General features: G+C 43.7%; 2 protein-coding genes across 2 annotated transcripts; both read left to right on the forward strand.

The window, feature by feature from the left end:
• Positions 1 to 7,381: 7,381 nt before the first annotated feature.
• On the forward strand, positions 7,382 to 16,755 carry LOC110494278 (charged multivesicular body protein 1a). Its single transcript, XM_021569225.2, has 7 exons — positions 7,382 to 7,538; positions 8,173 to 8,192; positions 8,297 to 8,374; positions 13,826 to 13,972; positions 14,164 to 14,292; positions 14,574 to 14,770; positions 15,544 to 16,755. Exons 1-7 carry the CDS (start codon positions 7,532 to 7,534, stop codon positions 15,563 to 15,565), a joined length of 600 nt encoding a protein of 199 aa, XP_021424900.1. The 5' UTR covers positions 7,382 to 7,531; the 3' UTR covers positions 15,566 to 16,755.
• Positions 16,756 to 18,971: 2,216 nt separating this feature from the next.
• On the forward strand, positions 18,972 to 21,784 carry LOC110494286 (P3 protein). The gene is made up of 2 exons (XM_021569233.2): positions 18,972 to 19,105; positions 19,621 to 21,784. Exons 1-2 carry the CDS (start codon positions 19,076 to 19,078, stop codon positions 20,977 to 20,979), a joined length of 1,389 nt encoding a protein of 462 aa, XP_021424908.1. The 5' UTR covers positions 18,972 to 19,075; the 3' UTR covers positions 20,980 to 21,784.
• The last annotated feature ends 1,479 nt before the right edge of the window (positions 21,785 to 23,263 follow it).

A 23,263-nucleotide genomic window follows, 5' to 3' on the forward strand; every position in this document is an offset into this window, starting at 1 on the left:
ATTTGAATAATTACCGCTATGCACATGCATTTTTATGACAATTAACATGTTTTTACAACCAGGCACATATTCTATGTGTAGTAGTAAACATGTCCATACAGTGCATTCGGAAAGTATTCAGACACCTTGAATTTTTCCACATTTTGTTATATTACAGCTTTATTCTAAAATGTATTAAATCGTTTTTTCCCCCTGTAACGTAGATGATGGGAGTCGAGAAGCAGGTAAGTTTAATAAAACAAAGAACGATACAACATAGGAGTAGCGTCTGAACATGGAACATAAACAATATTGCCTGGGGAATGAACCTAAGGGAGTGCCAGATATAGGGGCATTAATGAGTGAGGTAATGGAGTCCAGGTGTGCCTTCAGGTGCGCGTAATGATAGATGCCAGGACCAGTGGTTATTAAACCGGCAACGTCGAAAGCCGTAGAGGAGGTAGATGTGACAGTACCCCCAATCTACCCTGGACGCACTGCTCCAGGATCAGGACAATGCCTGCCAGAGGGACGGCCCCGAGAACGAGGAGCGGACAACGAAGATGTAATTAACAGATGATGTTGGGATCCAGAACATCCTCCACCGGAAGCCAACACGGCTCCTCTGGACCGTACCCCTCCAAGTCCACCAGGTACTGGAGCCGACCCCCACAACGTCGGGAGTCCAGTAGAGATCAGACGGTAGAGGCGGGACCTCCCTCAACATTTTGGGGGGCGGGGGAAAATAGAGGGGTGTCGTGGGAGACAACCTCAGCCAGGGGACCAGGAACCACCGGCCTAAGAAGGAGGGTGAGATACGGTAGTCAGAGGGGAGCTGTAATATATACGTCACCTCATTGACCCTCCGGAGAACCTTGAACGGCCCCACAAACCGGGGGCTCAGCTTCTTGCAGGGCAGGCATATATGTCCACATATATGTCCCAGAACACAGGGGCTACGACACGAGAGGAGGGAAATATGGGTGAAATCGTAGAGACAGGACAGGGCATCGGTTTTGGTGTTCCTTGAACCTGGGCGATAGGTCAGTGTGAAGTCAAATCTAGTAAAGAAAAGGCCCACCTTGCTTGGCGCGGATTCAGCCTCCTCGCTGTCCGTATGTACTCCAGGTTCCGATGGTTGATGAGGCTGACAAATGGGTCCTTGGTGCCCTCCAGCCAGTGTCTCCACTCCTCTAATGCCAACTTCACCGCCAGGAGCTCTCGATCGCCAAAGTCATCATTCCTGTCTGCAGGGTACAGTTTCTTAGAGTAATAACATTTTTGTGGATTACCTTTTCATGGAGACAGAACAGCCCCCACGCCCACCTCTGAAGCATCCATCTTTCAACAAAGGGTAGCATGGGATCTGGGTGTTTGAGCAATAGGGCGTAAGTCCTCATCAGCTGCTGGACTCCACACCTACGGGGACCACCCTTGAGGAGAGAGGTGAGAGGAGAGGCGATGGAGCTAAAGTTCCTGATGAAACGGCGGTAGAAGTTGACAAATCCCAAAAACCGCTGTAACCCCTTTATGGTGGTTGGGACAGGCCATGACCTGACCGCATCTACCTTCTTGACGTCCATCTTCACTCCTTGCGGGCTGATTTGGTAGCCTAGAAAGGAGACAGCTTCCTGATGAAACTGGCACTTCTCTGTCTTGATATACAGTTGGTTAGCCAGGAGGCATTCCAGAACTACTCGGACGTGAGTGATGTGATCCTCGAAAGGTAGCCAAGAAGACCAGGATGTCGTTGATATACATGACCACCTGACATCCGAGCATGTCCCAGAACACTGCATTGACAAATCCCTGGAACACTGACGGAGCATTGGCTAAACCAAAAGGCATCACCAAGTACTAGTAGTGACCAGACATCATGTACAATGCTGTCTTTCATTCATCCCCCTCTCGGATGCAGATGAGATTGTATGCACTCCGCAGGTCCAATTTGGTAAAGACCCGGGCCCCACGGAGCTGTTCTATGGTTGCCAGCACCAACGGGAGAGGGTATCGGTACTTGGTGGTGATCTCATTCAGTCCTCTGTAATCAATACACGTCCGTAAAACCTCCATCCTTCTTAGCCACAAAGAAAAAGCCTGCAGATGCAGGAGAGGTGGACGTGCGGATGAAACCTTGTTGGAGCGCCTCATAGATGTACTCTCCCATGACCTTGGTTTCAGCCACCGATAAAGAGTAGATGCGTCTGCACGGGGGAGCCTGCAAGCAGGTTGATGGCACAGTCCTAGGTGCGATGAGGAGGGAGACAGGTGGCCCAGGTTTTGGAAAATATCTCCCGCAGGTCCTAGTATACCTCTGGGATGTTGGGCTGAAGAGCAACCACAGAACTCTCAACCACAGGGGACAGGAAAGTAGGTATTCAGGTGCCTAGTCCGTGATCTTAATAATGACAAATATATATATATATTTATATTTATATATATTTTTACATTTTTGCAAATGTATATACAGTACTAGTCAAAACCTTGAACACACCTCTCATTCAAGGGTTTTTCTTGAGAGAATGCGACGAGTGTGCAAAGCTGTCATCAACGTGAAGAGTGGCTACTTTGAAAAATCTCAAATATAAAATACATTTGGATTTGTTTAACACTTTTTTGGTTATTACATGATTCCATATGTCATTTCATAGTGTTGATGTCTTCACTATAATTCTACAATGTAGACCATGTCAAAAATTAAGAAAAATCCTTGAATGAGAAGGTGTGTCCAAACTTTATGCTGGTACTGTGTACATCACATTTACGTAAGTATTCAGACCCTTTACTCAGTGCTTTGTTGAAGCACCTTTGGCAGCGATAACAGCCTTGAGTCTTCTTGGGTTCTTGGAACACCTGTATTTGGTGAGTTTCTCCCATTCTTCTCTGCAAATCCTGTCAATCTGTGTCAGTTTGGATGGGGAGCATCACTGCACAGCTATTCTCAGGTCTCTCCAGAAATGTCCGATCGGGTTGAAGTCCAGGCTCTGGCTGGGCCACTCAAGGACATACAGAGACTTGTCCCTAGGCCACTCCTGCATTGTCTTGGCTGTATGCTTAGGGTCATTGTCCTGTTGGAAGGTGTCCCTTCGCCCCAGTCTGAGGTCCTGGAGCAGGTTTTCATCAAGGATCTCTCTGTACTTGGCTCCGTTCGTCTTTCGATTCTGACTAGTCTCTCAGTCCATGCCGCTGAAAAACATCCCCACAGCATGATGCTGCCACCACCATGCTTCACTGTAGGGATGGTGCCAGGTTTCTTCCAGACGTGAGACTTGGCATTCAGGCCAAAGAGTTCAATCTTGGTTTCATCAGACCAGAGAATCTTGTTTCTCATGGTCTGAGAATCCTTTAGATGCCTTTAGGCAAACTCCAAGCAGGATGTCATGTGCTTTTTACTGAGGAGTGTCTTCTGTCTGGCCACTCTACCATCAGACTGGGGCCTGATTGGTTGAGTGCTGCAGAGATGGTTGTCCTTTTGGAAGGTTCTCCCATCTCCACAGAGTAACTCTGGAGCTCTATCAGTGTCCATAGGGTTGTTGGTCACCTCCCTGACCAAGGGACCAATGGGGGCTAGCATGGGAGTGGTCAGAGGGGGTGGGATCCCCTGGGCTTGGAGTTCTTCATTTGTCTGTCCTGCTGTTATGTCGAGGCTATGGCCAGGGTCTGGGGCGAACTGTTCTGCTGTGGTGTCGAGACTTTGGTCAGGATCTGAGATGGGCTGTTTGTTGTCTTTTCTGAGGGTGTGGCCAGCTTTCTAATTGGTTGTTCTCTGTCACATCTCATCTTTCTCACCTTCTCCTCCAGCACTCTCTCCTTCTCTTCTAGTGCTCTGTTATCCAGATCCTGCTCTTTCTCCGGTTGATGATGCCTCACCACAGTCCAGAGTATATCTCTCTCTCTCTCTCTCTCTCTCTCTCACTCTAACTCTCTCTCTCTCTCTCTCTCTCTCTCTCTCTCTCTCTCAATTTTGAGTGGTTGTGTTGAATCAATGACATGTGTTCTCTATTTGTATTTGATTGTTGCCACTTGTGTTTACCAGTATGGATGACATGTGCATTAGAGTGCAGATTGTGTTTTGAGAATGAGAATGTGTTTAGAGTTTTGCTGAAAAGTCTAAGTGAGATCTGCAAATTGAGTTTTACCATGTGAAATGGTTTAAGGTATTGACAACAGACTGCATAATTAGCTAAATGAGACCAGGCAACTGAGAACTTTGTTCAGCCAATGGGTTTTAGTGTTTTAGCAATTGAGAAAAACTGTAAACAATCCAAAAGGGGTAGGCAAGAGAATGGTCGTGGACAGGCAAAAGGTCAAAACTAGTTCAGAGTCCAGGAGGTACAGAGTGACAGGCAGGCTCAAGGTCAGGGCTGGCAGAAGAGTCAGGCAGGCGGTTACAGAGTCTATTAAACAGGAAAGGGTGGAAAAACCTGGAGGATTAGCAAAACAGAATAAAAGCAGGAGTACGGGAAAAACGCTGGTTGACTTGAAAGGCATACAAGATGAACTGGCACAGAGAGACAGGAAACACAGGGATATATACACACCAGGGAAATTGGATCTAATCCCAGAGGCCGACACAAAACAACGTCGCCACAGGAGAGGTAGAGTCTCTAGACAACAAGGTGGATGAAATTAGGGCAAGGTTTGCCTTCCAGAGAGACATCAGAGATTGTAACATCCTCTGTTTCACGGAACATGGCTCTCTCTGGGATATGTTGTCAGAGTCGGTACAGACACCGGATTTCTTCATGCGTCGCGCTTACAGAAACAAACATCTCTCTGGTAAGAAGAAGGGCGTGGGTGTATGCCCTAATGATTAACGACTCATGGTGTAATCATAACAACATACAATCCCTTCTGTTCACCTGACCTAGAATTCCTTACAATCAAATGCCGACCACATTATCTTCCAAGAGAATTATCTTCGATTATAGTCACAGCAGATACCTCGACGGCCCACAAAGAACTTCACTGGACTCTATGTAAACTGGAAACCATATATCCTGAGGCTGCATTTATTGTAGCTGGGGATTTTAACAAAGCTAATTTGAGAACAGGGCCAACTAAATTCTATCAGCACATTGACTGTAGCACTCGCACGGGCAATACACTGGACCACTGCTACTCAAACTTACGCAATGCATACAAGGCCCTCCCCTGCCCTCCCTTTGGAAAATCCGACCATGACTCCATTTTGTTCCTACCGTCCTACAGGCAGAAACTCAAACAGGATTTACCCGTGACCAGAACCATTTAACGCTGGTCTGACCAATCGGAATCCATGCTTCATGATTGTTTTGATCACGCAGACTGGGAAACGTTCCGGGAAGCCTCAGAGAATAACATTGATTTATATGCTGACTGGGTGAGTGAGTTTATAAGGAAGTGCATTGGAGATGTTGTACCAACTGTGACTATTAAAAACTAGCCTTACCAGAAACCGTGGATAGATGGTGGCATTTGCGCAAAACTGAAAGCACGAATCACCTCATTCAACCATGGAAAGATGTCTGGGAATATGGCTGAATATAAACAGTGTAGTTATTCCCTCCGCAAGGCAATCAAACAAGTAGGTATAGAAACAAAGGGGAGTCGCAATTCAAAGGCTCAGACATGAGACATATGTGGCAGGGTTTACAGGCAATTACGGACTACAAAAAGAAAACCAGCCACGTCACGACACCTACGTGTTGCTTCCAGACAAACTAAACACGTTTTGCCCGCTTTGAGAGTAATATATAGTGCCACCGACACGATCCGCTACCAAGGACTGCGGGACTGTTGTCCCCAAATGCTTCAAGATGTCCACCATTGTTCCTGTACTCAAGAAGGCAAAGATAACTGAACTAAACGACTACGTAGCACTCACTTCTAAACGACTTAGTAGCACTCACTTCAATCATCATGAAGTGCTTTGAGAGACTAGTGAAGGATCATATCACCTCCACCTTACCTGCCACCATAGACCCACTTCAGTTTGCATACCGCCCCAACTGATCCACAGACGATACAATCACCATCACACTGCATACTGCCCTATCCCATCTGGACAAGAGGAATACCTATGTAAGAATGCTGTTCATTGACTACAGCTTAGCATTCAACACCATAGTACCCTCCAAGCTCATCATTAAGCTTGAGGCCATGGGTCTCAACCCCGCACTATGCAATTGAGTCCTGGACTTTCTGACGGGCCGCCCCCAGGTGGTGAAGGTAGGAAACAACATCTCCACTTCACTGATCCTCAACACGCGGGCCCCACAAGGGTGCGTGCTCAGCCCCCTCCTGTTCTCCTTGTTCACCCATGACTGCGTGGCCATGCACGCCTCCAACTCAATCATCAAGTTTGCAGATGAGACAACAGTAGTGGGCTTGATTTCCAAAACGACAAGACAGCCTACAGGGTGGAGGTGAGGTCACTCGGAGAGTGGTATCAGGAAAACAACCTCTCACTCAACGTCAACAAAACAAAGTAGATGATCTTGGACTTCAGGAGACAGCGGAGGGAGCACCCCCCTATCCACATCGACGGGACAGTAGTGGAGAAGGTGGAAAGTTTAAGTTCCTCGCCGTACACATCATGGAAAAACTGAAATCATCCACCCACACATAACCTCAGGAGGCTGAAGAAATGTGGCTTGTCACCTAAAACCCTCACAAACTTTTACAGATGCACAATTGAGAGCATCCTGTCGGGCTGTATCACTGCCTGGTACGGCAACTGCACTGTACTCAACCGCAAGGCTCTCCAGAAGGTGGTGTGGTCTGCACAACTCATCACCGGGGGTAAACTACCTGCCCTCCAGGTCACCTACAGCACCCGATGTCACAGGAAGGCCAAAAAGATCATCAAGGACAACAACAACCGGAGCCACTGCCCGTTTCCCACTGCTACCATCCAGAAGGCGAGGTCAGTACAGTTGCATCAAAGCTGGGACCGGGAGACTGAAAAACAGCGTCTATATCAAGGTCATCAGACTGTTAAACAGCCATTACTAACACTGTGAGGCTGCTGCCTACATACAGACTCAAATCATTGGCCACTTTAATAAATGGATCACTAGTCACTTTAAATAATGTAACTTTAATAATGTTTACATATCTTACATTACTCATCTCATATGTATATACTGTATTTTATAACATCTATTGCATCTTGCCTATGCCACTTCGCAATTGCTCATCCATATATTTATATTTACATATTCCTATTCCATCCCTTTACATTTGTCTGTATAAGGTAGTTGTTGTGGAACTGTAAGCTTACTTGTTAGATATTACTGCACTGTCGGGAACTAAAAGCACAAGCATTTCGTTACACTCGCATTAGCATCTGGACGACAAGGGACTAAAACAAATCAACATCATGTCATGTGACTGCCAATAATGGCCTATTCCTATTTGGCTTCAGCAACAGAAACGCCTATCTCACGTGATCCGTTCTGAACCAGGAAGAGTGTCGTCATACACGGACATCTATACAATAGGGCAATTAGCTCATTTGCAAAGTAAAACATTTTTTTTTAGGTGAAGTGGAACTCAAATACATGCGGACATGGATGGTAAGTCGTTTTCGACTTTTGATATGACGAGGTTGTCATCTTGTTTTTAACTATGTCGCGCTAGCTAGCCGACATAAGCTAGCACAAAGCTTGGAAACCAGTCGGTGAGCTAAATCACGTTTTCAAGTTGTAATACCACAGCCACATGTACAGTGAAATGCCTTTATTAATGAATGTTATTATGTTTTACCAAATATACACGTTTTTAATAGCTAACTAAGATACCTGCTGCTATGTCAGATGTCACCAGAAACTAAGACTAGTTCAAAGAAGGAAGGTTCAGACGAGTAAATTAACATTACATGGTTATTATTGGAGAGATTATTTTGCTTAACTGTCTGTAAACCTAGATAGCTGTCTAACGTTAGCTAGTTAATTAGCTACTCCCCACTTTAATTTATTCAATGGAAGGTAGTTAGTTATCATTACGTACGTTATCGCCATGGGAGTACAGTATAGTTTACAGTGATCAGAAAGCATTGACGCCCTATACAATTCTATGATTTGGACAGAGCTCACTACCCTCACTGTCATATTGTCATTGCACAATGTTAGTGCTAAGTAAGGTACGCCCAATTCACTCGGCTGTATCTATCACCCCTCTCATCCTATTTTTTTTATTTCTTTATTTCAGACACACTCTTCCAACTGAAGGTATGTAAGAAATATGCATTATATTTGTGAAGTTTAATTAAACACATCCATACGTTATTTTTTTACACATCTGAAATGTCTACTAATACTTATCTCTTTTACAGTTTACAGCAAAACAGCTTGAGAAACTTGCCAAAAAGGCAGAGAAGGATTCAAAATCTGAGCAAGCCAAAGTTAAAAAGGTCAGTAAGAGTGTGCTTTCTGGGAGACAAATGTAGGCTAGTAAACAGTTGTGTGCAGTAAGGAGAAAATATTTTTAAGTGTGAAGGTACTGCCTGAACAGATTTTAGTTTTTTTCTGCAAAACGTTTTGCTATGTGGTGTACACTGTTCCCTACTGAACACAACCCCAGTTATGGGTATTAGTGTTGAATGGCAGGAACCGGGTTACCTGCTATTCTACTCCCTTTTCCCTGGATAAATAACTGCGAAAAATCCATCAATTATATATACCAACAAAATGGCATGAAATGGAACTGTTAAATTATATGCAATGTCTAAATCTGGTTTCTTTACTGCCTCTGCATGTTGAATCATCAATGCTTAGGGTGGGGCCAGAGCCCATCTCAGTATGGAGCGCAGTTCACAATGCATGTAAACCTATCATCTCATCATGGTGACTTTTTTTTTTCTCTTGTGACAGGTAGGCCTGCATTTTCTGCAGCATAGTCTATGCTACAGTAATATAAAGACCGAATTAGCATCTAATTTACCCATCTCCATCTGGAGTTTGGGGGTCACCATATTTTTAATTGAGAAGATCGTATTTATTGCAGCAGCAGAGTTTTTTTTTAAACAGCCTATCACTTTAATATCGTTGCTTTAAATCAGAGCACGCGCTAGCACTCTCGCAGTCTCCATTTTCATCAACTCCATTCAAATTGATATTCTTGTTCTAGATTGATATATAGCCCTATAAACTCAGCAAAAAAGGAAACATCCTCTCACTGTCAACTGCATTTATTTTCAGCAAACTTAACATGTGTAAATATTTATATGAACATAACAAGATTCAACAACAGACAAAAACTGAACAAGTTCCACAGACATGTGACTAACAGAAATTGAATAATGTGTCCCTGAACAAAAGTAAATCAGTATCTGGTGTGGCCACCAGCTGCATTAAGTACTGCAGTGCATCTCCTCATGGACTGCACCAGATTTGCCAGTTCTTGCTGTGAAATGTTACCCCGCTCTTCCACCAAGGCACCTGCAAGTTCCCAGACATTTCTGGGGGGATATGCCCTAGCCCTCACCCTCCGATCCAGCAGGTCCCAGACGTGCTCAATGGGATTGAGATCCGGCTCTTCGCTGGCCATGGCAGAACACTGACATTCCTGTCTTGCAGGAAATCATGCACAGAACGAGCAGTATGGCTGGTGGCATTGTCATGCTGGAGGGTGATGTCAGGATGAGCCTGCAGGAAGGGTAACACACTAGGGAGGAGGATGTCTTCCCTGTAATGCACAGCGTCGAGATTGCCTGTAATGACAACAAGCTCAGTCCGATGATGCTGTGACACACCGCCCCAGACCATGACAGACCCTCCACCTCCAAATTGATCCCACTCCAGAGTACAGGCCTCGGTGTAACGCTCATTCCTTCGACGATATATGCGAATCCGACCATCACCCCATGTGAGACAAAACAGCGATTTGTCAGTGAAGAGCACTTTTTGACAGTCCTGTCTGGTCCAGCGATGGTGGGTTTGTGCCCATAGGTGACGTTGTTGCTGGTGATGTCTGGTGAGGACCTGCCTTACAACAGGCCTACAAGCCCTCAGTCCAGCCTCTCTCAGCCTATTCCGGACAGTCTGGGCATCTTTCTTTTGGTGTTTTTCAGAGTCAGTAGAAAGGCCTCCTAAGTTTTCATAACTGTGACCTTAATTGCCTACCGTCTGTAAGCTGTTAGTGTCTTAATGACCATTCCACAGGTGCATGTTCATTATTTGTTCATGGTTCATTGAACAAGCATGTGAAGCAGTGTTTAAACCATTTACAATGAAGATCTGTGAAGTTATTTGGATTTTTACGAATTATCTTTGAAAGACGTGGTCCTGAAAAAGGGACGTTTATTTTTTTGCTGAGTATAGATGTCCTAGAAAAATACATGTATAGATGTCCTAACCTAGCCTACCTCTTTCAGGTAATAAATTCAATTCAGTATTAACCTTTTATATTTAGCTACTTAATGCGTTCCTTAGCTATTGGAGGCCCATGCAGTTAAAGCAAGCAAGGAAGGAATGATGCAACAATAGAGAGAGAAAGGGGGGGTAGGCTAATAACATTAGGGGAAATATTATGGAAGATGTATGTATGCTTCAGCCACTAATTATGCAAATATGCCTCATTATATTTAAAGATCAAATGTCTAGCCTATACTTGTAACTTCATAGGCCGCATCAGCTGCACCAGAATCACATAGTTCCAGTCCATATAATAGCATACAGTAATACAGTTCACACTCAAAAATATTAGCCTACTGGAGCTAGTTTCAGTTATTTGCCCAAGAGAGCAAATAAAGTGCTTTCGGAAAGTATTCAGACCCCTTGACTTTTTCCACATTTTGTTAAGTTACAGGCTTATTCTAAAATAGATTTTTCCCTCATCAATTTAAACACAATACCCCATAATAACCAAGCAAATACTTGTATTAAAATACACTGAAATATTACATTTACATAAGTATTCAGACCCTTTACACAGTATTTTGTTGAAGCACCTTTGGCAGTGATTACAGCCTTGAGTCTTCTTGGGTATGACACTGCAAGCTTGGCACACCTGTATTTTGGGGAGTTTCTCCCATTCCTCTCTGCAGATCCTCTCAAGCTTTGTCAGGTTGAAAGGGGAGCGTTGCTGCACAGCTATTTTCAGATCTCTCCAGAGATGTTCGATCGGGTTGAAGTCCAGGCTCTGGCTGGGCCACTCAAGGACTTTCAGAGAATTGTCCCTAAGACATTCCTGCATTGTCCTGTTGGACGGTGAACCTTTGCCCCAGTCTGAGGTCCTGATCACTCTGGAGCAGGTTTTCATCAAGGATCATCAGCGCCAAGCAGGCTGTCATGTGCCTTTTTTTACTGAGGAGTAAAAAACTCTACCATAAAGGCCTGATTGGTGGAGTGCTGCAGAGATGGTTGTCTTTCTGGGAGGTTCTCCCATCTCCACAGAGGAACTCTAGAGTTCTGTCAGAGTGAGCATCGGGTTCTTGGTCACCTCCCTGACCAAGGTCCTTCTCCCCCGATTGCTCAGTTTGGCCGGGCGGCCAGCTCTAGGAAGAGTCCTGGTGATTCCAAACTTCTTCCATTTTAAGAATTATGGAGGCCACTGTGTTCTTGGGAACCTTCAATGCTGCAGAAATGGTTTTGGTACGCTTCTCCAGATCTGCCTCGACACAATCCTGTCTCGGAGCTCTACGGACAATTTCTTCAACCTATTTTTTTGCTCTGACATGCACTGTCAACTGTGGGACCTTATATAGTCAGATGTGTGCCTTTCCAAATCATGTCCAATCAATTGAATTTACCACAGGTGGACTCCAAGTTGTAAAAACATCTCAAAGATGATCAATTCAAACAGGATGCACCTGAGATCAATTTCCAGTCTCATAGCAAAATGTCTGAATAATTATGGAAATAAGGTATTTTTGTTTTATATTTCATATGTTTGCAAACATTTCTAGAAACGTGTTTTTGCTTTGTCATTATGGCTTATTGTGTGTAGGTTGATGAGGGAAAATGTAAATTGAATCAAATCAAAGTTATTTATATAGCCCTTCGTACATCAGCTGATATCTCAAAGTGCTGTACAGAAACCCGGCCTAAAACCCCAAACAGCAAGCAATGCAGGTGTTGAAGCACGTTGGCTAGGAAAAATGTAATCAATTTTAGAATAAGGCTGTAATGTAACAAAATGTGGAAAAAGTCAAGGGGTCTGAATACTATCCAGACAGCACTGTAACGAGCTACATTTGTGGGATTTATGTTTTTCTGTTGTGCTTAATGTGCAGTAGCCTATATCCTATCATATAGGTATTGCATAACTTCGCCATCATTTGGGATTTTTTGGGCTTGGGTCATGAAATGTTTTTTTAATGTAAGGCTCATCAGGCTCAAGTAGGATCAGTGTATTGTTCATACTAGTACTCAAACGACTAGGCAGGATCCGCACTCAGTAAACCCCATAGCGTATAAACAACGTGAGGATATTGAAACAATTTGTGTCATTAAATACACTACACTGCTCGTCAAACACCAAAATCATGGGCATTAATATGGAGTTGGTCCCCTCCTTTGCTGCCACTGTATAACAGCTTTTCCTCTTCTGGGAAGGCTTTCCACTAGATGTTGGAACATTTGCTGTGGGGACTTGCTTCCATTCAGCCATGAGCATTAGTGAGGTCGGGCACTGATGTGGAGCGATTAGCCCTGGTTCGCAGTCGGCGTTCCAATTCATCCCAAAGGTGTTTGATGGGGTTGAGGTCAAGGCTCTGAAGGCCAGTCAAGTTCTTCCACACCTATCTCGACAAACCATTTCTCTATGGACCTCGCTTTGTGCATGGGGGCATTGTCATGCCGAAACAGGAACGGGTCTTCTCCAAATTGTTGGAAACACAGAATCATCTAGAATGTCATTGTATGCTGTATCTTTAATATTTTCCTTCAATGGAACTAAATGCCTAGCCTGAAACATGAAAAACAGCACCAGACAATTATTCCTCCTCCACCAAACTTTACAGTTGGCACTATGCATTCGGCAGGTAGCGTTCTCCTGACGTCCACCAAACCCAGATTTGTCCGGACTGCCAGTTGGTGACGTGTGATTCATCACTCCAGAGAACGCGTTTCCACTGCTCCAGAGTCCAATGGCGGCAGTCTTTACACCACTCCAGCCGACACTTGGCATTGCGCATGGTGATCTTAGGCTTTTGTGCGGCTGCTTGGCAATGGAAACCCATTTCCTGAAGATCCCAACAAACATTGCTGTGTTGACGTTGCCTCCAGAAGCGTTTCAGAACTGTGAGGTTCTGTGGCTACCACTTCACGGCTGAGCCATTGTTGTTCCTAGACGCTTCCACTTCACAATAACAGCACTTAGTTGACTGGGCAAGCTCTAGCAGGGCAGAAATTTGACTGACTTATAGGAAAGGTGGCGTTCCGATGATGCCACGTTGAAAGTCACTGTTCTTCAGTAAGGCCATTCTACTGCCAATGTTTGTCTATTGAGATTGCATGGCTGTATGCTCAATTTTATAGACATGTCAGCAACGTGTGGCTGAAATAGCCGAATACACTAATTTGAAGTGCTGTCCACATACTTTTGGTGATGTAGTGGAGCTCATTTTAACGTAATAATTATTAGGCATCGTGTTCTATTGGCGTTTGACTGGACAGGTCAAATAAAGAGGTGTGCTACACATTACCCAGCAGGTGGCAGTGGATGATCATGCTTCAGGCTGCCTTGGTCCATTACTGACCAAAGGATTTATGACCAGGGGCCAAAACTCTGAGTAGGAGTGCTGATTTGGGATTGATTCTAGATCAGTACTCTTACTCTAAGATGCTTGTTACACATATGGCCCCTGAACTTGTTTTCATAGTCAACTGAAGTGACTTTTGATGTTTGTTTGTCTCACCAGGCTCTTCAGTTGAAGAATGTGGACGTTGCCAGAGTGTATGCAGAGAATGCCATCCGTAAGAAGAACGAGGGCCTTAATTGGTTGCGCATGGCATCTCGAGTTGATGCTGTAGCCTCCAAGGTCCAGACTGCAGTCGCTATGAAGGCGGTGAGTCTATTCTCTCTGCCTAATAATAACAGTGTGCTATCATTCAATTGTATCTCACTCATCAATGTCATATTTATCTTGACCCCCAATCTCTACCATCTTCTATATTGTCTACTTTCATGAGCATGTACTCTGTCCTACCTTATGTGGCTCTCTGCTTATCTGATCCTGTCTTGCTTTTTTTCTCCTAGGTCACAAAGAATATGACGCAGGTCACCAAGGCACTCGACAAGGCACTGGGTTCCATGGACCTGCAGAAGGTGTCTGCTGTCATGGACAAGTTTGAGACACAGGTCCAGAACCTGGATGTTCACACCTCTGTGAGTGGCACAAGTTGTAGAAACTATTCCTCATGTGCATAACTGTTGTACTCCTAATCGATTTAAATCACTTCTTCACTCACCTCTTATTCACTTGTCACATTCTTTCCCAAGACCTCTATTTCACTAGGCCTCCTCGACTATTATACTCCTAATTAACTAACCATTGTTGTTCACTTAACCCTCTATCTCACAATGTATTACTGTACCTTTCTGGATAATCATATATGTTGTGTTAATGGTGAAACAACATAAACCCACTCACTGTTCCCATCCTGTAGGTGATGGAGGACTCGATGAGCTCGGCCACCACGCTGACCACGCCCCAAGACCAGGTGGATGACCTCATCCTCCAGATAGCAGAGGAGGGTGGTCTGGAGGTGATGGACCAGCTCAGCCAGGTGCCTGCAGGTGCCACCTCACTGGGAGAGAGCTCGTCACGCTCACAGCACGAGAAGGAGGACCAGCTGTCCCGCAGGTACACTAACAATCCAGCTTTCACTGCTGCTTTAACTGGTTACTGTGTGACATTTGGCTTGTTTTCTAAAATAAGGAAATGTGATGATGACAAGGCGACCTAAGCTATTCTCAAATTATTTTAGACTGAAGTAGTGTAGATTCTGGCTAGATGTGTTGGAGCTTTGATAGACCCCCTTTTTAATTATGCAGGTGATATTCCATGGACTATAGAAAACACTTAAAAAAGAATGATTCAATTAATGACAGTTTATAATAAATTATTTATTTGTTTAACCCTTTCAAGCGGGGAGCTCTATTGAGACCAAGGTCTCTTTTTCAAGGGAAAACTGCATGACAAAATCAGCAGCAATTACACAAAGTTACACAGCTACTAAAATCAATGCAGGAGCATAGGAAACACAACAAAAAAACACAATTATAAGAACACCAACATTCGTCATTGAGGAGGTTCTCTATCAAAAATCTGAATGCGCCGATGTGTTCAACTGTAGGGTATTCTGAAAATTGTTCCATAAGTGAGGTGTGAAGAAATGGAAAACTGTTTTAACTAAATATGTAGTAACCGATAGACTTTCAAAGATTAGCCATCCCTGTGAGCTGGTATGGTACACTCGTGCTTCTATAGGTTGGTGACAATGTTAGATTACGTGCCAGTTTTTTTCAAAAGGACTTTCTAAATTAACAGAATGGAATGTTTCGATCTATGTGACGTCATAGGCAAAGATTTTCAAATAAATAAACAGTGACACTTTTTTAAAACTTTTGTTGCAGGTTGGCAGCGTTGCGGAACTGAAGATATATCTTGGGTATTTGCGAGACAGATGGAGGCTTGACAGCTGCTTGGGAACAGACAGCGGGGAGCTGTGTGACTCTATCGAACTGTTCTTATCGTGATGACCTAATGAGCCTATTGATTTCCATTCCCACTTCTATTTATATACACACTCACACTGTGTTGCTGAATATACCACCTGAGAAGGCATGGGTCTCTCCTTTGTCTCTCTGTCCATCTCTTTCTCTGTTGCACAACAATCTATTTTCCCCACCTCTGGTTTTCCCTCTCCCATATCAGTCTTTCTGTCTCTCACTCTTGTCTTCTCTCCTTCAGGGCTCCCTTAAATATTCCCCTTGGTTGGTTAGTTCTTGTGAATTTTGGTACATTGCCACTTGAGAATTTTTTTTTTGTATGTATATTTGAATGGGAGGGTTTTACAAAATATATAAATCCTATAGTGGAACGGGGTGTTTTAAAACAGACATATTCATGTATTATAAGCTTGGACCCCTGGCACTTATTGGGTGTTGTATTTCAAATGTGGGGTTGTCTTTGTTTTTATATTTAATATATTTTGTTTTCTATTCTCTACCGGTCAGATGGAAGGAGTAAAACACAGGTTATCTTCAACACAGTGTAAAGGGGAAGCCTTCTTCTACCAAACAGACCATCAATATGAGTGCTCTGATGTATACCAACTTTTCCACAGTTTGACAACACAAAGAAAGTCAAGACACCACACACACTACTTCTTCTTAACTCCTATGAGAAATTATCCTTTGACATAATGTAACAATTTACATAATGTAAGCATTAGTTATATACTGTACAGGGAGGACAATTCTCAGTCGTTTTTTTTTTTTAAGCAGTCAAATTAACTACTTTTTGTTTCTTTATTTCTCTTAATCTTTTGCTAAATCATACCTATTTGCTTTGAATATGTACGCCTTATTGGGATGCAGGTATTTGCGTAGGTGCTTCTCCTCAGTGCCTGAATTAAACTAGTTCTAGTGATTGATCCTATGTAGGTTATATGTCAGCATATAATAAGGATTCCCCCTTTCTGTACCCATCAAACCAGAAATGTGGCTGCTGTAGCTACAGTAAGACATTTTGGGAATCATTTTCATTTTTACAGGGAGAGGTTTATTTATACTCCAATGTATATTATCTTGTGGAAATAAAATAAAAGCCCTCTGATATCAAAATATGGCTCTACTAATATAATTTCAACACTCAGGAAAGGACAGCAGCAGATGGCAGCACAAGCAAACTGATGTACTTATTGCTTAGTTTGCAGCATTTAAATGTAACCAGGTACCATGTAACCACAACATGGGTTCAATCCATAGACTTGGGTCAACCTGTCTTATTTTGTGATTGGTAATTGCTTTAACACATATACATATTTTACTCTTTGCTCTAGTAAGCTCACATACTTCACAGTTCAAACTGTTGATAGTTCTCTGTGATGCTGTGAAATTTCACTGCCGCACATATATTTTGGTTCCTTTTCCTGGTGAACTGATGGTCCTTATATTTGCCAGATAAGATTATATAACACCAATGGAAGCTGCTGAGGGGAGGATGGCACATAATAATGGCTGGAATGGAGCAAATGGAATGGCATCAAACACACGGAGTTGATACATTTTCCACCTATTTGGCTCCAGCCATTACCACATGCCTGTCTTCCCCAGATTAAGGTGCCACCAACCTCGTGTGTGTATAACACGCTTGCCTACACCCATCTAGTGTAAACAGGTCACTGTGTCATGTAGATAACTTTTATGTATGTTTAGTCTTTCAGTCAGAGGCAGACAGACTAATTGTTGTATACTGTACATGCCTTAGTGCCTAACTTCAAAGAAACCTCTAATTTGTCACCATGGCCATACTGGAACAACTGTCTACAGTAGGTGTGTGTGGAATTCTACCCAAGAGCTTTTTCCGTGTGTCTTTTGTGAGTTATATCATAACAGAGCTGGGAAACAAAACACTGGGCTGCCTTGTGGCTCTTAACATCAGTCACTCTGCTAAATGTCAGGAGAGCTTTCCAGATCAGCAGGTTGTTGGCTAAAATGCTTTCACAGAAGACCTCCCCCTTTTCTTGGAACCTCTGTTTGAGTCATGAGTCAAAGTACTGTAGGCCACACTGCACAATAGATGACTGCACTCATTATTAAATTGAAAGTGGCTGCACTCACTATCTATGATAGTTTGAATAGCTGTCTCACTAAAAATACTGACTGGACTCACTTAACCTTTTACCAAGTAGGAGACACATCATGCCATAAACCCATTAATCTTATGTGCACTGGCTGTTCTGAGAGAACAGGGGTTCCCTTACATAATACAAATGTTGGTATCAAATTTCACAATTGTATTTGTTGTGTACGAATGTCCCATCAGCAATACTTGGCAGCCACCTGGAACTGGACACCATGCAGTGTGTGTTATTGGTCACTGTGCTTTGCTCAGTGAGGAAATATGCAGCGGGAAAAAGATCAAGACAATTTGATAGTGAAACGTTGTTGTTCCTGCAGTGGCCCGACAAGATTCTAAAGATAAAACAATGAAGGTTACAAAACCTCAAGATGCCTATTAAGTTCAACGTAGATTTTCAATGGAACACAGACGATGTGTTATTCTAGAGCTCACCAGACATCAAACATCTGGAACTGGAACAGACTAGCTTGAACACTTTCCACCCTTCTGCTCAACAAACATTCCAGGTGCTCTCTTACATACAGTATAGTAGGGAAAGGAAATTGTCTCATCAAGCCCCCCTTGATTATCTTATTCCCCCATTTGGCTTTCGTCAACATACTGTAACATTTCCACAGCATTTTGCAGTGGGTCCTCCCCTTTATAAAGAAGGCAATAGTAAACATGTCATCCTCCACGAATGATGCAGTGCCTTGTCAGATATTGCTTGGGTTAGTTAGATTCACATCCCTGAGCATGTGTGCCAAATTTCAACACTCTGAGTCAAAGAGATCAAGATATATAAACATGTGCTTGTTATAGCGCCACCATGTGGTCCATATGAATGTTCTTGCAGATGTTGAGTCTTGACAGTGTTTGCAACATGTGTACCAAATTTTGTTACAGTTAGAATATCCTTGACTGATATATATGCATATATGTGTCAGACCACTCCCACGTGAATGTTTACTGGTCAATAGTGGCCATGTTGTTTTAGGTAATAGTCTGGAAAATATTGTGTTGAGAGACTGTTGTCTATAGATGCCACATATCAAGTTTCGTGCAGATCGGCCATTTGGAAGAATCTATGTACCGAACTGACTTAAGGTCAACCGAGGTGAGGGGCGTGAATTTTCAACATTTACGTTTTCAATCTATTGTTACTGATTGGCCATCATCTGGCCAATCAGTGTAATTGTGTAAATTCCGATCTCTGTGGCAAGACCCCGGTCATATAGGAAGGACTGTCATCAACAGTGTTTTCTCTATGATGCTGAGAATTCAGCCCATATAGGGAAGAAAGAACACCCCCGCTTTCAGATGTTCAAATGTGACGTTGGTGCTTATTTGGTAAGGGAACTAGAGAGTTAACGCTGGGGGCTGCTCTGATTGGATTACGGGAGGGTTTAACGAGTGAGTGAGAGGAGAAGCAGAGGAAACGATCGTGGTGACAGTTGCTATCAAGTAAAGACAGGAAAAACCGTAACGTGCAGCGAGAGTTTACCGAGGTAGACATTTTTTTGTTAGTACGTTAAAAGGAATCTTGAATCGATATAAATTTTGCTCGGAATTTAAGTACGGTTAATTTGGATGGGGCGGGTGATGTTTAAATTCCGGTATAAAAAGAGCAAGAACACGGATGATACTAAATGGGTGCCAGAAGAAATTTAGACCTGGCTGCCTACCTAGCTATTATATCAGGGGATCTGATAAGTTTTATCGCATTTTGTAAAAGGGAAGCCGTTTAAGACGGACTGGGGAGGTCGCAGGCTGGGCAAAGGCGTGTATTTGCGGCGCCCCTCTGCCCCCTGTCCGTCAAAACAATGAGGACGCTATTTCTATTCTGTTTTCTCTTCTTGATAAAGAGAGGAACAGACTGTTCGACGGCGGTCCGGTCCCTGACAGACATCAACACGAACGTGACGGCCGACAGCAGCAGAAGGTATATACAAATCGGGGACGGGACCTCCCAGGAATTTGAGTTTCCCGAAAACACTAAGGGCGTGATTGTAATCTTCAGTCAATACCGGAGCACCGCAAGTAGGAAGGACCGCGAGAGCTGGAAGCAGACGGTCAAGGTACGCTCCCTGGACCCGGAGGTTCTTTCCATTCTGAATGTAAGCGACAGTGGGCATACGGGGCCCTTGAAGAGTTACATAATCAGCATACGGTCTGGGTGGCCAGGTCGGGCACAGCTGCTCATTCAGCTACTGGACTTGTACCAGGATTCTGGTTCGGCTGTAATTGAGGAAAGGACAGACTACTCCATCAGGGTGGCGCCTGGCAGTGATGACCCAGCCGCCCAGCTTATACAGTCGGGCGGGCTGTCCCACTTCTCTGAGAACCCTGTCCTATTTGCCTTGCTGCCACTCATCTTCATCAACAAGTGTGCTTTTGGGTGCAAGGTAGAGGTAGAGGTGCTGAGGGGTCTCCTGCGGAGGCCTGTGCCCCTCATCTTAGGGGTCGCAGGTCAGTTCCTGGTCATGCCACTGTACGCATATGGCCTGTCCAGGCTGGGCTCCCTGCCCAAGGCCCTCTCCCTGGGCCTGGTCATCACATGTTCTGCCCCAGGTGGAGGCGGAGGCTACCTCTACAGCCTGCTACTAGGTGGGGATGTCACTCTGGCCATCTCCATGACACTAGTGTCCACAGTGGTAGCTGCAGCAGCCATGCCCCTGTCCTCTGCCCTGTACGGCAGGTTACTGGGGGTCCACGCAGCCCTCCATGTGCCCTTTGTCAAGATCCTGGGCACCCTTCTTTTCATTGCCATCCCCATCTCCCTGGGCATGCTGGTGAAGCTACGTCTGCCAAAGCTGACCCGCGTGCTGCTGGCACTGATCCGTCCCTTCAGCTTCGTGCTCATCGTGGGCGGCATCTTCATGGCCTATCAGATGGGGGCGTCTATCCTGGCCAACGTGAGACCTCAGATAGTGGTTGCGGGGGTGACTGTGCCCATGTTTGGCCTGCTGCTGGGGTTTGGGATGGGGAAGCTGGCAGGGCTGGCAGTGCCACAGAGGAAGACGGTCAGTATTGAGGTGGGGGTGCAGAACAGTCTCCTGGCGCTGGCGGTTATGCAGCTGTCGTTCCGGCGGGCGGAGGCTGACTTTGCGTCCCAGGCACCCTTCATAGTGGCGCTCAGCAGCACCTCTGAGATGCTACTCATTGTCCTCTGCCATTTCGCCCATCGAAAGTTCTGTGCCCCGAGCGCTCCAACTGACACCTGATTGTTAGCAGAGTTTCTGTTCTGAACCAAACCTGTAGAGGTCCCACAGATTTGGCTACAAATCACACCGAACAAGATGAAAACAATCAATGACATTGACACTGTACATAGGATAGGGAATGGACATTTACGTTTTCTTGAAACCAAAGGCCTTTCTTTTATGCCATTTTTTTATTAGATTGTACTGATAAGTACCTAATGTAAATAGGCAGAAGAGAAATACCTATGACAGGAAAGATATTTTTCTATCAGATTTCTTTTTTGTAATTGAAAGTATTGATTTGTGTCATGTTTACAAGAGGTCAACGTGTCTTAGGAATGGGAACGGTTTTTAAAACGGATGGAAAATGTGTGGTGTTTTGAAGTACTGCTACTGATTGTTTTTTTTCGGGAATCATAGGTGGTTATCTAAGAATCCATGTACTTGAATTATAAAGAGAAGACAAAAAATAAAAGCATTCATAAAAGGAGCCTTGAGTTTGTCCAAGTCTCTGAAGACATCCGTGTTGCCTCCCACAATTTTAAAACGCTCCGGCTTGTCACTGTTGCATAGGATCTGGTATTCGAGACTAAGTTTGTCCAAGGAGGATCTTTATTTTAAAAAGGAATCTTCATACTGAGCTGTACTAAAGTAAAGATTGTGCTGCAGCACAGCTGAGCAATATAGCCAGTACTTTTGTGTCTGAGAATATTTGCTTGTCATATTTGTGGACTGATTAACATTGGTTTCTTTGTGTGTGCCAATGTGAGTACATTTGCATGTCTCTTTGCAATGTGTGTTTGTGTGAATTAAAAAGAAAAAAATGGCATTACGGATCTAGCTTTACATGTTATGTGGTTACCTTTTTCAAGAGGGTCAAGATCCAATGTTTATCAACCTTTTTACTGCTGAATTGGAGGTTCTAGTTTACAGGCAAGAAATACTTATTTTTGTGTGTGTAGTTCATAGGTCATTGTGTGAGAGCGCATGTTATGACTGAAAGGAACATGATTTTTGGTAGGTATAGGTCTTGAAATATTCGCATACAGTTAGAATCGCTGTCTATGTATCCATGTTCTGGCTAAAGCAAAGCTGATGCCTGAGGGGAGGTAGAGTGTTTTAGAAAAGGCATTTATGTAGGAGAGTGCTTTTCCTGTTCATTAAGTATTTTAATTACTGTGTTTGTGTCTGCATTTGTAATGGGAAAATAGCATTGGAGCTTGGTTTTGGCCCAAGATATGCGAGTGGGCCCTGTAGCGTAGTGCTCAACTCTATGAACTGAACCCAGTTGTTTGGTGTAAGAAGAGGCTTTGTCAATATTGACCTACTTCAACTGCTGAGCGAGGTGGATTTTATTATGCTTTCCTGTAAATGAGAAGTGATAGTTACAACAGGAAATTGAGATATGACTCAACTACCCCCAAAATGAACCTTTTTCCTGTCAATTATAGACACCTTTCCATAGCAAGGAGTGAAGTTTAATTTTGATTATTATTTTTATATATATATATATATATATATTATATATATATATATATAGTCAGTTGCAGACAGTGAAAACCTGGAATATTTTTTGTGGCAAGTTCATTTAGTGTTTTTCCATTACAAAATGCACACATACTGAAACCCTTGTGATCCACTGTAAACACGGGCTATTTTGTTTTGTGATTGCAACTAACCCCTAAAACTAATGGAGTAACACACATTAAGCTGAGGGTAAAAAATACCACAGGGCTCTGTACTAAGAGCATGTTCTGGACCCTCCTGTGCAATATCATAAGCCTTGCATATCAATTACGCTCAGATGCGCAACATATCACCCATTCAATTCATATATCTGCTGTTAGACCTATTTTTAGCTAAAGGTATTTTAAGGATTTTAAGCTTTGTTTGAAAATGATGCAAATCCACACACTGAGCTACAATCATGAAATTACCAATGGGAGAGTCATCCATTTTTTCAATGCATGTCTCTTTCCCTCTCTCTTTCACTGCCACGCACCCCGTCTGTAATATAAATGAAAGGCTCTAAAGCTGCACAGCCTCACTCTCAATTGGTAATTTGACCTTTAATAACCACAGAGTTCAGACAGACTGAGACATAGGGCCTACACTATTTCACAGATACACACAATATACCCTCATTTACCTGGTATATTTATCTTCTTGGCATTACGGAGCCATGAGCTTACCATATGAGCTGTGTGGTTTGTAAAATCCGACTCAAACTGTTTGTACATTGTACGTTGACGAACTGCCTAAAGTAATAGTGTCACTTCTATTGGGGAAACATTTGAAAGTACCT

This window comes from Oncorhynchus mykiss, chromosome 2 (genome assembly GCF_013265735.2).
Source record: "Oncorhynchus mykiss isolate Arlee chromosome 2, USDA_OmykA_1.1, whole genome shotgun sequence".
Taxonomy (NCBI): domain Eukaryota; kingdom Metazoa; phylum Chordata; class Actinopteri; order Salmoniformes; family Salmonidae; genus Oncorhynchus; species Oncorhynchus mykiss.

What these genes read in the sequence shown, in the direction of transcription:
- LOC110494278 (XM_021569225.2), top strand. An exon ending in ACACACTCTTCCAACTGAAG is followed by an intron (nt 8,193 to 8,296) that starts GTATGTAAGAAA and finishes TCTCTTTTACAG; the next exon opens with TTTACAGCAAAACAGCTTGA. An exon ending in GAGGACCAGCTGTCCCGCAG is followed by an intron (nt 14,771 to 15,543) that starts GTACACTAACAA and finishes CTTTTGTTGCAG; the next exon opens with GTTGGCAGCGTTGCGGAACT.
- LOC110494286 (XM_021569233.2), top strand. Translation starts at nt 19,076, where the DNA reads ATGTTCAAATGTGACGTTGGTGCTTATTTG. An exon ending in GTGACGTTGGTGCTTATTTG is followed by an intron (nt 19,106 to 19,620) that starts GTAAGGGAACTA and finishes TTCTTGATAAAG; the next exon opens with AGAGGAACAGACTGTTCGAC.